Source organism: Dipodomys spectabilis, unplaced genomic scaffold, assembly GCF_019054845.1.
Source record: "Dipodomys spectabilis isolate Male_0828 unplaced genomic scaffold, ASM1905484v1 ptg000187l, whole genome shotgun sequence".
In the NCBI taxonomy this organism is placed as follows: domain Eukaryota; kingdom Metazoa; phylum Chordata; class Mammalia; order Rodentia; family Heteromyidae; genus Dipodomys; species Dipodomys spectabilis.
The window spans coordinates 503,734-520,614 of record NW_024870864.1 but is presented as its reverse complement, the minus strand read 5'-3'; the positions used below and the strand labels follow the sequence as shown (position 1 = coordinate 520,614).

General features: G+C 39.8%; 1 protein-coding gene across 2 annotated transcripts in view; it reads left to right on the top strand.

Annotated features, from left to right (window-relative positions):
* Tmem87b (transmembrane protein 87B) overlaps positions 1-16,881 on the top strand; it is a 58,527-nt gene that overhangs the window by 26,581 nt on the left and 15,065 nt on the right. Inside the window, exons 9-11 of one of the 2 annotated variants that reach the window (XM_042695466.1) lie at positions 3,207-3,306; positions 7,342-7,435; positions 12,253-12,324. In XM_042695466.1, the coding sequence (XP_042551400.1) occupies positions 3,207-3,306; positions 7,342-7,435; positions 12,253-12,324 (266 nt within the window). The remainder of the gene's footprint in view (positions 1-3,206; positions 3,307-7,341; positions 7,436-12,252; positions 12,325-16,881) is intronic. The other variant, XM_042695467.1, reaches the window with a different exon arrangement.

Here is a 16,881-nt window from a genome sequence, read left to right as displayed (position 1 = left end):
CTATATAAGATGGCACACATGCTGAATATGTCCATCTATAATTATAGAAAGTTCTTTTGGGTAGCACTGGTTTGAAGCAGTGGTTCTTTGTCCCTAGATGCATGCATATTGGCATTCCTTGAAGAATTTTAACACGTGCCAGGTGGCTCACACCTGTAAATTCTAGGAGGCCATAACAGAGGATCAAGGTTTAAAGCCAGCCCAGGCAGGAAAGACCATGAGACTCTTATCTCCAGTTATTTTTAAAAAAAAAAAAAAAAGCCAGTAGTGAAGCTGTGATTCAAGTGGTAGAGCATTAGCTTAGAGACAGACCAGTAACCAAAAAAACAAAAACAAAAAAAAGTTTAACACGTGATTCTTGTCAGTGATTCAGACAGAGGGGGTATCCCTAGCAATTAGGCCAGATTAGAAGCTTCCCAAGTAATCCTAATGTGCATCTAAAGTTGAGAACTATTGGGGTAGGAGGCATTTATGGGGTTTTTATTACAGATTTTAGCCCCTGTTGCCATTTTATCCTTGTGAGCCTGCTGGTTTTTTCAGCTTACACTTAATATGTACCTATATATATGGAGAGCTTCTCCTCAGTGTTTTAGATGTTGTGAAACTATCAGGAGTTACAGATAATAAGGGCCTAGAAAAGAATCATTTTTAAAAATAGAATTTTCTAACCTGAAGCTACATAGTGGGATACAGAGAGATTTGATATCTATCCTAAGTGGAAAGGTGAAATTTAGGGGGCATGATCTTGAACTTGGGTTGAAATGCAAATTGTAGGAATATTGATGGGAAAGTTTGAGAAAGGATTTGATGGCAGACAAACTCAAGATAGATGATAATAGGATATTCACCTCCAGTGGCTCCTGAAATCTTAGATTACTGAAGGAGCAGTCACTGAGCAGAAATTGGGAATCCTGCTTTGTGGGTTAGGCTATACCAGAAAGATTACATTCATGTTACTTCAGCAGAGGTATATACATCCAAGACCCAGAAGCTCAGGGATTTTAAAATATGGCCATTTCTGCCGGGTGCTGGTGGCTCACGCCTGTAATCCTAACTACTCAGGAGGCAGAGATCTGAGGATCACGGTTCATAGCTACTCTCGGCAGGAAAGTCCGTGAGACTCTTATCTCCAAAAATACCACCAGAAAACCTGAAGTGGCATGTCGCTCGAGAGGTAGAGCGTTAGCCTTGAGCTGAAGAGCTGAAGGACAGCACCCTGGCCCAGAGTTCAAACCCCACGACTGGAAAAAAAAAAATTCTCAACTTGTGTGATCTTAAACCCCTTCTTCATTTTACATTCTGCACTCCTTGGCAGAACTCACCCAGTGATTTCCTCCTAAACTCTTACATCCTATCAAGATGACTCTTTTGAGTCCATACATCTATAATCACCTACATTTTCTACTTAGTTTTTTATTTTTTAGTTGGTCGTGGGGCCTGAACTCTGGGCCTGGGCACTGTCCCTCAGCTCTTCAGCTCAGACTAGTGCTCTACCACTTGAGCCACAGCACAACTTCCAGCTTTTTCTGTTTACGTGGTGCTGAGGAATCAAACCCAGGGCCCCATGCATGCAAGGCAAGCATTCTACCACTGAGCCACTTTCCCAGCCCCATCACCTCCATTTTCTAACTGCTTTCCAACTTCTCAACCTCCATGAGAGACAGAAAGAACTCATTCTTTCTTCCCTGTTGCTTGACTGCGTGATGTACCCCAGACCTTCTGCTCTCTCAGATATTCCTTTTATAGGGTAGCATTGCCACTAAACTTTCTTGCTACCTTCTTTCCTTCCCCTTAGTCATTTGTCAGAGACTTAGGGTTTCTTGCAGACAAGAGTTGAAAGCCATATGAAATGAAAGCAATAGGTAAATTGGCAGCTTTTTTTTTTAAGTAAAGATAATAGGGAAATTTGTTAGAAGAGGAACTTGTAACAGAGAAAGAGAGCATGTAGCATGTACATGCCATGGAGAAGACAGGACTTTAGCCACAGCTGGTTTGATCCAGTATCTATTGCCTGTTTCTCTCCATCACTACTCTGATTGTCTGACCTGGGTTTCTGAAATACCCTCCTAAGCATTTCCCCCACTCTTAGTCTTATTTTCTCTAAGCCATTTTAGGTAGGACCATCTTAATAAAGTCATCTATTTTATTCCAGCAACTAGCAACCTTTTTCTATAAAGGTCATGTAATAAATATTCTTGGCTTTGAAGACCATATAGTATCCATTGTATTTAACTACTCAGCACTGCTGTTGTAGCATAAAAGCAGCCACAAACAACTGGTAAACAAATAGGCAATAAAACTTCATTTATAAAGTAGATACAGGGCCAGAATTAGTCCCTGGGCTGTAGTACTAATCCCCCCTTTATTCTTCGGTTTAGTATTACTGTCTTCCCATTACTGTTAACATCATAACAGACCCCAAGTCCCACATGAATAATCCCACCCTGTTGACCATGTTCTTGTCTTGACATCTGACATTGCTCTTTACGGCAGATATAACAAACTACATATTACAACATATATGCTTTTCCTCTTTTCTCCATGTTTTTGCATGGACCATTGCATTTGCTTTGCTCTTTCCTTTCCCCAAATATTTAGCTTCAATTTGGCCTTCAGTCCTGACTTAGGTGTCACTTTCAGTAAGTTTTTCAAGACCATCTTTCACCTCTTCCCCCTAGTCTTGAGATTACTTTACCCATCTCTTAACCATACTGAATTCTTACTTGGCCTAACCAGAGTACAAGGTCCATACAGAGTGGGATCAAAGTGTCTCTTTTACTTTTATATCTACACAGTAGGAACATAACAAATACGTTTGTTATATCACACAAGCTAGGTAAGCTTCTTAACACTAATGTGAGCATTTTAGATGAATAGGTATCAAAGGCTTCCTGGAGAAAGGAGAACTGCAAAGGACATTAGGGCTTTCAAATGAACAGCAAGAAGAGGGATGCAGTTCTGTTTATCATGAAGGCGAAGAATAAAAACGTTGTTAGGAGAAAGCTTTCCCCGGTAGAGCTGGTCAGATGTGGAGTAAATTCTTCAAGGAGTGTGACTTTCTCTTTACATCAATTGGATTAAGTGGCTTTTAAATCTAACATAGTAGCCAATAGTGTGAGTTTAGAATCTAGTTACACGTAATTTGCATTGGTTGGAAGATCTCCATATGTATATACAGAAAATTATATTATTTTTCTTCTCCTCAGCCCAAGGTTTATTGATATTTGCGGAGTTGATATCTGCGGTTAAAAGGACATTGGCTCGTCTCCTTGTGATCATTGTGAGCTTGGGCTATGGCATTGTGAAGTAAGTATTAGTACATTGGAAAGATAACCAGGTCTCCTCCAGTTTAGTGATTCAGTAGGTCTGCATAATGACTTTTACGAAACTTGAAATTTCTTAATGTCATAATGCAAATGCCTAATAGATTTTTAAAGTTTTAATTTTATTGTCAAGGTAATGCACAGAGGGGTGATAGATAGTTAGATAAGTAAGGTAGTGAGTACATTTCTTGTTTCACTTGTTACTCCCTCCCTCATTTTTATCCCTCTTTAGGTTTTTATATTTTATATTACCTTAAAGGTTTTGAATTCTTGAAGTTGAAACCATTTTTGTTTTTTAGACAGTACATTTAAAAATGTTTAATTAAATACCATATCAGCAAGGTTTTCAAATAAAGCCTGCCTTTACTCACTGGGCACAAAAGTATGAGAACCTTTTGTCTTTACCCTCTTCCTTCTTTTCAGACCACTGTTCTTCACAAAGAGCTTCTGATTTCTAGAAGCTAAAGCCTTCAGACAAGACCGCTTTAAGACATAGAAATCATCCATGGACTTCCAGTTTCCCTGCTCAGCCTTCCTTCACTGTCTTTGTCCTTAGCACTTTATGGGTCTATGTGGCTGATCCTGAGCTCCCTTCCCCACCTTTCGTGCCCTCAACCTTCACCTCATCTCAACTGCTGATTCTTGTGTTTTTTCATAGTCTCAGTTTTAGATTATATATTTTTCATCTCTCATCCTCTATTTCCTTTATCTACTAGGTCAACCTCAGTTGTTTTTCACCCTGGTGTGGCCTCTGGTATTTGCCAAGAAGATCACCAAGTAGTCTGGAATAATGCTTCTCACTCACTCTTGATAAATCAGCTTTTTATCTACTTTGGGACTTACATCTCAGAGGAAAATTTGCCTGAGAACATTGGACCACACTGCCTAGCCTCACTCCATGGCTTTCTTCTTAATTCATGGCTTGACCTACTCCCATAATAATTGGTTTGGAACCATTTGCAGGAAGCTCCTACAACATGAGTTTTACTCCCTGGTGGCCATTCTCTCAGCTCGTTGCTTTTTCTGTCTTTAAAAGCAAAACCCTCCCTGAGCTTCATATATTCTGCTTCATTTCTCTTCCACCTGTGCAGCATTACTGTCTGTAACCTACTTTAGTGAATTCTTACTGTCTTTGCTTCATTGAAACTGCTCTTGTCAGCTCATCATGACCTCCCCTTACCTAGTTGTATGGACCTGCTCAACTTTGATCCAAGTGCCTGCTGGCAGCTTCAGTCATGGCACTTGGTTTTGCTTGGTTTCCAGCTCATTTAATATTATGCTCTCACATCACTGGCTACTCCTTCCCAGTCTCTAGTAAAACCCTCTTTGTCTTCTGAGCCCAAACCTTGGAGTGCCCCTGCCTGAGGCCTGAGGCCTCTGCTTTGTGATTTGTACTCCAAGGCCCTATCATACATATCCATGACTGTAACTTCAGAATATACCCAGAATGAGCCTTTCTCATCCTGTTTGCAGTCCTTACTGTCTTGTTTGCAGTTGCTACCCTGCTCAAGCCACTGGGCTTGAAGTGGTCCTGCCTGGACCACTTCAGTTGTCTTTTCACTAGTTTCCCTGCTTCTACCTTTGGTAGCCAAACACCAGTGTCTGAGATGATCCTTTAAAAATCAGTTCTCACTACTTCACTGCTCATTATTTTGTCCAATTTCTTTCTGTGATTATTCTATTGCTATTGTGACCACTTGCTCCATCCTGCTAACTTTCTAGTTCCTGTGAGCCCTTTCCCTGGGCAGGCAGGACTTGCCTTCTCATTTCCTTGAGGTCTTTATTATCATCTCCAAGGAGCTTGTCCTGTTCAGGATTTTCTAGCAATACATACCACCTGTCACTCCATTTTTGCCCTTTTTATAAGACCACTTGATATGTGATATGTGCATTGGTATTTATTGTCTGCTTCTTCTGCACCAAGATTTGAGTCCTATGGAGGCCTCTTGTTTAGTAATCTTTCTGTGCTTTATTAGCCTGGTTATGGACCCCAGGTTGTAGGGTTATAAAAGCAATAGGAGAGCAAGCTGGTGGGGAATGGCACAATGCATTTTACGAAGTGAGAACTTTTTTGCCGTTTGTGGTTCTGGTAATAAAGAATCAGCATTTAGAGTCAGCAAATGAGGTGAATAGCCTTAGCCATGAACTATGAGCATCAGTTTAATCTGTTTTACAATGACTGTTTTAAGTATGTTCTCAAAACCAATTTTTTCTTCAAATTACTCTGAGAAGTTTGTTTGTGCCAGTACTAGAGTATGAACTCAGGGTCTGGGTGCTGTCCTGAGCATTTTTGCTCAAGGCTGACACACTACCACTTGAGCCACAGCTCCACTTCTGGCTTTTTTTCTTTTTTTTTTTTTCCTGTGGTTAATTGGAGATAAGACTCTCACAGATTTTTCTGCCCAAGCTGGCCTCAAACCACAATCCTTAGATCCCAGCCTCCTGAATAGCTAGCATTATAGATGTGAGCCACTAGCACCTCAGCTGGCTTCAAATCACAATCCTCAGATCCTAGCCTCCCGAGTACCTAGGATTATAGACATGAATCACCAGCACCCAGCAAAAGAGAGTTATGTATTTTAAAATATATGTGTAAAAAAAACCAAGTGGAGCTATGTTTCAAGTGGTAGAGCAACAGCCTTAAACAAAACAAAACAAACTCAGCTCCAGGCCCTGAATTCAAGCCCAAGATTAGCACACAAAATAACTAACTAAATAAATAAATAGCTTTAAAATAAAATTATTTTGTTTATATATGTAAAACATATAAGTAAAACATTTTACTTAGATAAATACTGAGATTACATATATATATATATATATATATATATATATGCAATTCATATCATGTATCATCTGATTTCCCTTCTACTTCCAAATTGTTACTATAAAGCCATCTTTCCATTTTCATAACATTTTTCATTTTTGTTATTATATTTTTATTATCTTTAACTAGTTGTACAAAGAAGTTGCCATTCAATAAATCAGTTTATAAATACAATGTATGTTGAGTGACACCCCTTTCATCATTTTCCTCATCCTTCCCAAACCAATTCCTCCTCAATTTTCTTAATTTCATGGAACATACATTGAATATTATGACTACATTCTCTCCCCCTTCCTCTCTTTATTAGTCTATATTCCCTGCCCTTGACCTCAGTTTCCTGGTATTCATTTTCTTAATTTCTCCCCTGTAAATACCATACTTTAGTTAATATACAAACTCATATTTTAAGAGTCAGAAATGTAGTCTAGTGCTGCTGGCTCTCACACCTGTAATCCTAATTACTCAGGAGGCTGAAATCTGAGGATCCCAGTTTGAAACCAGCAAAGGCAAGAAAGTTCATGAAACTCTTATCCACAATTAATTACCAAAAAAGCCAGAAGTGGAACTTGGCTCAAATGGTGGAGGGCTATCTTTGAGCACAAATGCTCAGGGACAGTGCCCAGAACCTGAGTTCAAGACCCAGGACTGGTGCCAAAATTCAAAAATGTTATTTTAAGCTAGGTATAGTATTTCATGCCTATAATCTCAGTTACTCAGGAAGCAGAGATCAGAATGATCAAGGTTCAAGGCCTGAGGAAAAATCTCATGAGGCCCCATCTCAATCCAAAAGGGCTGGGACATAGTTCAAGTGACAGTGATGAGTACCTGACTAGAAAGCACAGAGGCCTAAATTCAAGCCCCAGTTCTGCCAAAAATAAGACAAGTAAATGCTACTTGTTATGTTCATTATATGTCTTGAACTTCAGCAAAGACCTTGGTGGTCTCAGATATTTTTCTTCCTAGGTATCTGTACAGGTTTGGGTCCTAGTGGAAGACCTGGTGCTCCCAGGCCTGATTCTCCTGGGAACACAGAGTACACTGACTCCTATGAAGAATCCCAGAGACATGAGTACACTGATTAGATTAGACAGGACCTTCTTTGGTACTGGAAATGTTGCCTTTTTTTTTTTTTTAAACTTAGTATGCATTCTAGTGATTCCTGTTTTGTCTGTGTCCTCTTATTCCCTCCAGGCCCCGTTTAGGAACAGTCATGCACCGAGTGGTTGGACTGGGACTGCTTTACTTGATCTTTGCAGCTATTGAAGGTGTAATGAGAGTCATTGGGGTAAAAACTGTATTAATTCCTCTATCATATCTTTTTGTTATTGGTGTGAAAGTGATTTTACTTTATAATTCTTGAAGTGATATTTTAAAGATAAAAATTTAAGGGAAAAGACCTAATATGAGCCTTATTCTGTGATATATTTCTCTTTTGTTTTAAAATACTTCCTGAAGGAAAAGGCTAGATAATATGTTCCTAAACTGAAATGATTGATTGTGACGGATATAGTCATATTGTCCCAGGATTAGCTCCATTCAGAAATGTGCATATTCTATTTTCTTTTTTTTTTTTTTTTGTCAGTCATGGGGCTTGAACTATGGGCCTGGGCGCTGTCCCTCAGCTTTTCAGCTCAAGGCAAGCACTCTACCACTTGAGCCATAGTGCCACTTAATTGGAGATAACAGTTTCACAGACTTTCCTACCTGGGTTGGCTTTGAACCGAAATCCTCAGATCTCAGCCTCCTGAGTAGCTGGGATTACAGGCATGAGCCTCTGGTGCCCGGCTGCATATTATTCTTTTAAAGAACATTGCTTCTCTCTTCAGAGAAACAGAGAAGGAGGGAGCTATCCCAAACTCATTCTACGAAGCCAATATCACACTCATCCCCAAACCAGGCAAAGACCCAACCAAAAAGGAGAATTACAGGCCAATCTCCTTGATGAACACAGATGCAAAGATCCTTAACAAGATTCTAGCTAACAGAATCCAGAAACACATAAAAAAAATAATACACTATGATCAGGTAGGCTTCATCCCAGAGACACAGGGATGGTTTAACATACGTAAGTCAATAAATGTAATCCAGCATATCAACAGAGCCAAGGTCAAGAATCACATGATTATCGCCACAGATGCAGAAAAGGCCTTTGATAAAATTCAACATTCATTCATGCTAAAAGCTCTGGAGAAAATAGGAATAGAAGGAACATTTCTAAAAACAATAAAAGCCATTTATGACAGACCAATAGCCAATATTATACTTAATGGGGAAAAGCTACAACCAATCCTCCTAAAAACAGGAACAAGGCAAGGATGTCCACTGTCTCCACTCCTCTTCAACATAGTCCTAGAACCCTTAGCCAGGGCAATAAGGCAAGAAAAAGACATTAAAGGGATCCGCATAGGGAAAGAAGAAGTGAAACTATCCCTTTTTGCAGACGACATGATACTATACCTCCACGATCCCAAAAACTCCATCCCCAAACTTTTAGAAATCATAAGTCACTTCGGCAAACTAGCAGGATACAAAATAAACCCACAAAAATCAGTTGCCTTCCTATACACTGATAACGCACAGGAAGAGAGGGAAATAAAGGGAGCAACCCCATTCACAATAACCTCCCAAAAAATAAAATATTTAGGAATTAACCTAACCAAAGATGTAAAAGAACTATTTAATGAGAACTATAAAAAGTTAAAGAAAGAAATTGCAGAAGACACTAGGAAATGGAAAGACCTCCCATGCTCCTGGATAGGCCGACTTAATATAGTAAAGATGGTGATACTTCCAAAACTAATATACAAATTCAATGCAATTCCTATTAAAATCCCAATGACGTACATCACTGAAATACAGAAAACAGTCCAAAAATTTATATGGAACAACAAAAGACCTAGAATAGCCAAAACAATTCTAGGGGATAAAGACAATATGGGAGGGCTATCCATGCCGAACTTCAAACTCTACTACAGAGCTATAATCACAAAGACAGCATGGTACTGGCACAAAAACAGACCCGAAGACCAATGGAACAGAATAGAAGATCCAGATATAAATCCACAGGCCTACAGCCAGCTGATATTCGACAAAGGAGCCAAAGACATACAATGGAAGAAACACAGCCTCTTCAACCGCTGGTGCTGGGAAAACTGGGCAGCCACATGCAGAAAACTAAAAGTGGACCCCAGCCTATCACCATGCACCAACATCAACTCAAAATGGATTAAAGACCTTAACATTAAACCTGAATCTCTGAAACTACTGCAGGACAGAGTAGGAGAGACACTTGAACTAATAGGCATAGGAAGGAACTTCCTGAACAGAGTCCCAGGGTCACAACAAGTTGGAGAGAGACTCGACAAATGGGACTACCTTAAAATAAAAAGCTTCTGCACAGCTAAATCTATCGCAACTAAGCTAGAAAGACAACCAACTAATTGGGAAAAAATATTTACCAGCAATATATCAGACAAGGGGTTAACATCCTGTATATACAGGGAACTCAAGAAACTAATCCCTCCCAAACCTAACAAACCAATTACTAAATGGGCAAGGGAACTAAAGAGGGACTTCTCAAATGAAGAAATAAAAATGGCAAAGAAACACATGAGGAAATGTTCATCATCCCTGGTGGTGAAGGAAATGCAAATAAAGACAACCCTGAGATACCACCTTACCCCAGTCAGAATGTCCCACATCCACAAATCAGCCAACGACAAATGCTGGAGGGGATGTGGAGAAAGAGGAACCCTATTACACTGCTGGTGGGAATGTACACTTATACAACCACTTTGGAAAGCAGTCTGGAGGGTCCTTAGAAAGCTAAAGATTGACCTCCCTTACGACCCAGTCATACCACTTCTAGGCATCTACCCTGAACAACAGGAACCAATATACAAGGACACGTGCACCTCCATGTTTATTGCAGCACTGTTCGCAATAGCTAGGATATGGAAACAACCTAGGTGCCCCACCACAGATGAATGGATCCAAAAATTGTGGTATCTATACACAATGGAATATTATGCAGCCATTAGAAATGACAAAATAATGGCATTTGCAGGGAAATGGATGGAGCTAGAAGGAATCATGTTGAGCGAGGTAAGCCAAGAACAAAGAGACAAACGGTACATGGTCTCCCTCATAAGTGGATGCTAAATCCAAAAGGTTAGGTGATACGACAAAACTAACAGGACTTAAGAAACAAAGAACTCCCGCTCATCTGGTTGAACCACTACTAAATATCCTCATGCTGCTGATCACAAATATGGTATATAACATGTGAACACTGTTATATATTACAGACTGTGGTAGACAATTTGCTCCAGGGAAGTTAGAATGAACTTGTGACTTTGAAATTATGTAATCATTTAATCACAATCAAAAAAAAAAAAAAAAAAGAACCTCGGGGAAGGGAGGGAGGGAGGGGATGGTAGGGGGAAAACAATGGAGGGGGTAACAATGTTCAAGAGGAAGTGTACTCATAACCTCACTCATGTAACTGTAACCCTCTGTATAGTAGCTTTACAATAAAAAAAAAAAAAAAAAAAAAAAAAAGAACATTGCTTCTGTCCTTACAATCTATTCATACCTTCCTTAATCTTGGATTTAAAAGCATATGTTCAAAACAGAAAGTTAAAAAGATTAAAAGTGAATCATAGCCTTCAGGCATGTAAACATTACATTTAATACTCTCACTTCCTGAGGACTTGCTATTTAGGGGATTCAGAAGACCCTACTATTAGAGTTGTCAGCAGGTAACATTCAGGTGAAGAAGATCTGGTAATATTAGCACCAATATTTTACTCTCTAGAGAAGCATTATTGTCAGTGAAGACCCCTAGATTCCTAGCTTTAGATTTTCTTAGTAAACAGTTGAGGATGGAATGATGAGGAACCTTTCTATAGCTAGGGATGGTAGTACACATCTGTCTGTAATCCCAGCTACTCAGAGATTAGGCAAAGATAGGAGGATCAAAATCCTAGGCCAGTCTGGGTAAAAAGCACAAAAACCTATCTGAAAAACAAACTAAGAAAAGCGAAAAGGATTGAGGTCATGGCTCATTTGGTAGAGTGTTTGCCTAGTAAGTGTTAGCCCTTGAATTCTGTTTTTAAAAACCCAAAAATTTATTGTATATTACTTGATTCAAAGAACCTTGTCATTTTACCCAGTGCCTTTTAGATTAGATTTATAAGTAAGGTAGTTAATCTGTATGCTTCCATATAAATTTATTTCACATCCCTTGATCTGACCCTTAAAGCAAGACATTTATTTAGTATTGTTGTAAAGCAGACCTTTTTCTATTGTTCTTGATACATCTTTCATGCTGTGTATTGTGTACCTGGTCATTTAATCTTTGAGCATATTTAATTTTACCTTTATAAAATGAAGAACCAAATACATAAACACACAAATGCATTTCATAATGAATCTTTGTTGAAAAGAAAATGGAAAAAATAAATGCCCCCCATATAAACGTAGCACATGCATTATAACTGTCTTAAATATCATTATCAGAGTAAATACCTAATTTCCAGTTTATGCCCTTCCACACAGCCCCCTTCCCTTATTTTGCTTTTTGCTTGATTTTTGGTATGTATGTCCCTTTACAATAAGTTCAGGGGAGGCTAGGAGTCCATTTAAGTACTAGCCCTGGCTTTAGGTGGTATGAAGAGGGAGGAGGTTGAAATGGCTCACCCAAGTGAGATGGGAGGCATAATGCTTTCTATTTGACAGTCTATAACAGTTTTACACTGTGATATAAGTAATAATTTTACTTAACATGAAGTAACTTGGAACAAGTTAACATTTGCTGTTGCCAAAACAGAAGTTTTGTGTACTAAACAAATGTCTTAAGAAATGAAATATTTACAAGTGGCACTGTGGCTCAAGTGGTAGAGTGCTAGCCTTGAGCACAGAGGCTCAGGGACAGCACCCAGGCTCTGAGTTCAAGCCCCACAACCGACAAACAAAAGAAAAAAGAAATGAAATATTAAAGTAATGAAATAAGCTAAATTGTGTTTCTTCATGACATCATAATTGCTATGCTGTAATGGAACTTACAGATTCAGATTTTTTTCCCCCAATTTTATTTTTCAGGGTTCTAAACACTTAGCTGTTGTTTTGGGAGACATTATTTTGGCAGTTATTGACTCCATTTTTGTATGGTTCATATCCTTTACTCTGTCCTTCAAAAATAGTTATTTGTATCATGAAAATCAGATTTTAAAAAATTTATAATAATGATAGAATGAAATATAAAATGATGATGTGTGAGTAGAGGGAAAAGAGACAGTGTTCTAGCATAAAAATCAGGGAAGACTTAACAGAGATAGCAACATTTAAACTGAGACAGGTAGGACAAATAGGAGCTTACTAGGAAGAGAATTGGGAGAAAGGCATTCTGGGGAAAATGGAGGAGAATGAACAGTTGGAAGCATGAAACTATAAAGGGATAGTGGCAGAATTCCAAGGAGAGCTTTCTTGGAGCCAAGAGAATCATGTACATGGGGCCACAAGGGAAAGTCCCTTCTGAAGGAAGAGCACAGAAAACAAATGAGGCTTCAAGTGAGTAGCATGGAGTAGCATGATGAACTCTATGGTTGAAAGAATCAGATGATAGAAGAAAATGACTTGAAAAAGAGATTAGAGGCAAGAAGTCTTACTAGACTAAGGAGTCATTTGCAGCTGTCTAAAGCAGAATGAGGGGTCAGAAATGGTGTAGGGAAAATGAGGAAAGTGTAATTGCTAGACATGTTGGAAATGGTTGCTCCATTGGGATTTCCAGGGGCAGCACTGCCATTCTTAAGCAATGAATTTAGAGGAGAGGCTATAATGGACTAGATTTGGATAACCTAGGGCTACGGCACTTAGATGAAAAATGGAGTTGGAAATTAAAGCCTTGGTTTGCAAGAGGGTTAGAATAGTTGATGAAGGTCAGGAGGAAGTTTTAACGGTGAAGAGGCTGGAGAACATATAGACTAGCCCATAGTGGTGCCTTATGGGGAGAAAGACCTATCTGGGAGGAACAGCTGGTTAAAGGAGCTGGAAGAGCCAGAAGCTGCCATAGTGGCAGAGAAAGAGTTGGGGAGATTAAGAGGTGATTGCCAACAGTGGCCAGTGCTTCAGAAAGCTGGTCTTGCCTAAGGCCAGAGGTCAAGATAGCCAGGAACAGAACAGATCTGTGAAGGTAGAGGGTCCCAGGCATGTTGGCAGCAGCAGGAGTTTCAGAGGCAAATGGCAACTGGGTCCTCCAGAGGCTTCTCAATGACTCATTGGTGGCACTAGTGAAAATGAAAAATTGTACAGAAAACGTGGCTTGGTTAGAACAGAATATAGATGTTCCCGAACATAATTTTTATGCTTCTTCTGTATGTGTCTTTATCAGAATTCTTTCCTATTAGATAGATTTCTTATCTGTGTCCTTTCATTTTCACTGTTTTTTGCTATCTTTATTGTTTGACATTGAATTTTCTTTTATGCTTTCCTTTATTCTTTTGTTGTTGTGTTGTTGGTTGTGGGGCTTGAACCCTTGGCCTGGGCACTATCCTTGAGCTCTTCAGCTCAAAGCGAGCATGCTTCCACTTGAGCCACAGCACCTCTTCTGGTATTCTGGTGGTTAATTGGAGATAAGAGTCTCACAGACTTCCCTGCGTGGGCTGGCTTTGAACCGTGATCCTCAGATCTCAGCCTCCTGAGTAGTTAGGATTGCAGGCGTGAGCCACCAGCACCTGGCCCTTTATTCTTTTACATTTTCTCATCTATGTGCCATACAGAAAGGGCCAGAGGGCTTGGACTTGCCTGAATATCCTCTCCATAGGAAAAGTCTCCATTTTTGCAGGCCTAGCAAATGCAGCACTGCCGCGGGACTTCTTAGAGTCCCATGTGGTTTGTTTTCTAAGCCTGACCTGTCCTGCCGCAGACCGGCTCTGTCGGGACAACGGAGAACACCTAGAGGAGGAACTGGAATAGGTGAGGAGATGGCAAACAGACAACTCACACACAAGAGGAGTGGATGCTGAGTGCGATTTAATGCAGAGGATAACAAACTTTTATAGCAAAAAGTCTCCATAAGAAAGGGCAAAAGGTTACACAATCTTGTTGCAGGGCTTCATTCTTGGGTGGTCACCAGCTGGTCGCCTGATAGGCACTTGTTTCCGACTTATCTCTAAGAAATACAATGGGTTTCGATGTTTGTCACCAATTAACTATTACCTATTTTTATAGAGGCCTTAACTGTCCCATAAGATCTTTCCTGTTCTTTAATAGTAAGCACCAAGGAAGCTTAGATCTAGCAAGTCTCTTAGTAAATAAAAGAGAGTAGCAGGAAATTCTTTCTCCTAAGTAGTTATCTCAGCAATTGCCATACATTCTTTCTGTTCTAGCCTCGCCTACAGCTTCTTGCAAATCTCTTACAAACAATTCCTTCTGCTGAAGTGATGTCGTGAAACCCCCAATACTTTTATATTTACTTATGACTTGTCTACTAGCCTCCATAAGAGGGGTTTCAGTGTAGCACTTAACTCTGGTGAGTTAGTCATATTTTTAAGACACTCATTAGATATTGGAGTCATCAACACTCTTAAGAAAGAGCTTTAAATAAAGGAACGTTGAGCATGAGTAAGTACAATGAGCAGCAGAAACAGTAAAAGATTAATAGGCACTCTTATACAGTGAAGAAAAGCATAAACACAACTTTCCCAGGGGTTTGCCAGCCTTTCCAGGAGTAGGCCTCTTTGAAGCCCTATTCTCCGAGGTAGACTTCGGTGAAGTCCCAATACTCAGAGATAGGTCTCTTTGAAGCCTCATTCTCAGGTCTGAAAGCTGGTTTCCCATGCTAAGCAGACTCCACTGGAGTAGGCGTGGCACTGTCCCTTTTTGCTTTTTTTCTTTTGGCAGCATTGGGGGTTGAACTCAGGACCTCACACTTGCTAGGCAGGTGCTCTCCTACTTGAGCCATACTTCCAGCCCCTTTTTCTATTGGTTATTTTCAATATAGTGTCTCATTTCCAGGCCAGCCTTGCCTGTGATCCTCCTCCTTATGTTACCCCATGTTGCTGGGAATGACAGGCATATGTCACTGCTCCCAGTCACTGTGTTTTTCCTATAGCTGGGATAATAGGTCACTGTGCTGGGCATTGCCAAGGCTAGCCTTAAACTGTGATTCCTAATCCCAAGTTGGTAGGATCACAGGCTTGAGCCACTGTGTCTAGCCCATGTATTCCTTAAAAAACTTATGAATTCCTAGTATCCTTCCAGTTAAAAAATTTTTTTTGATACTGGTGATTGAACCCAGGGCGATACACATGCTAGGCAAGTGCTATACCACTGAGCTACATTCCTAGGCACAAACAGAATTTTAATTTACTCTTCAGAGAAGTAGTTCTGAACTAAGATCCAAAATGAGAAAAGCCTTTGAAAAATCTGATGAAAATTGTAGAGCCTCCTTTTACAAAGCATACCTCACACAGGAGCCATTAAAATTTCCTGAATTAGGTCTGAGAATACGGCTTAGTAGTAGAATGATTTTCTAGCATGCATGAAATTCTGAGTTCGATTCTTCAGTACCACATAAACAGAAAAAGTTGGAAGCGGCTCTGTGGCTCAAGTGGTAGAGTGCTAGTGTTAAGCAAAAGAAGCTCAGGAACAGTGCGTAGGCCCAGAGTTCAAGCTGCAGGACTGGCAAATAAATAAATAAAATTCTGACTCATGCATGGGTCCATTCAGAATCTGAGAAGCATAGTTATAAATAATACCTGATTTTAAAAGTTAGTTCTGACTGAACTTGCTTTAAAAGCTTGCTGTATTTATATTCGCAGCTATTAGTTTAGATTTAGAGTCCAGCTTTACTGAATCAAATGATAGGTAAATAAATCTGCTCTTTCCAAAAGTAATATACTTCTTCGTGTAACCTTTCACTCTTCTACACTAGAAAATATGTAAAGATACCATGTAAGCAGTGCACCAGCTCTGTGCCGGGCTAAGTTCTGCTTCACTGCACAGCATGTTAGGGTACACACTGTCCTGAGGAAAGGACAAGAGGAGTGAACACACCTGGAATTGGGAGGGTAGAGGTTGATTCGAATCTCTAGATTTTACTGCCTTACTTTATTTCCTGTGTTTAGAAAGTGAGTCTAAGCAATCTATTCAATTTGGATTGTCTCTTCTTGCAAATTGTTTATTGCTTGAAATTTTGACCAGTAAAAAAATTAAATTAAATTTAAAAAATTTTTTGGAGCTGGGCACCGGTGGCTCATGCCTGTAGTCCTAGCTACTCAGGAGGCTGGGATCTGAGGATTGCAGTTCAAAGCCAGCCCAGGCAAGAAAGTCTGTGAAACTCTTATCTCCAGTAAACCACCAGAAAACCAGAAGTGGCGCTGTAGCTCAAGTGGTAGATCGCTACCCTTGAGCTGAAGAGCTGAGAGACAGCACTCAGGTCCAGAGTTCAAGCCCCACGACTGACCCAGTAATTGAGCTGTGTACACTTTGCACTTTGAAAGAATTTGTAGTATTCTTTGCCTTGGTGATTTGTAGATATGTATTTCAAAGATTTCTTTTTAAGTATCCTCATTGTAGTTCGTAGAAAAAACAGCCAGTGATACACTGCAGAAAATTCCAGAGGAGCTGCTCCATCTTCTCTACAATTCTTTGGCATCTGAATTCTCCCATTGTGTGGAAGCCTTAACTTTAGGACATGCCAGTACATAATGAGCCAAATTGGTGTGAGAA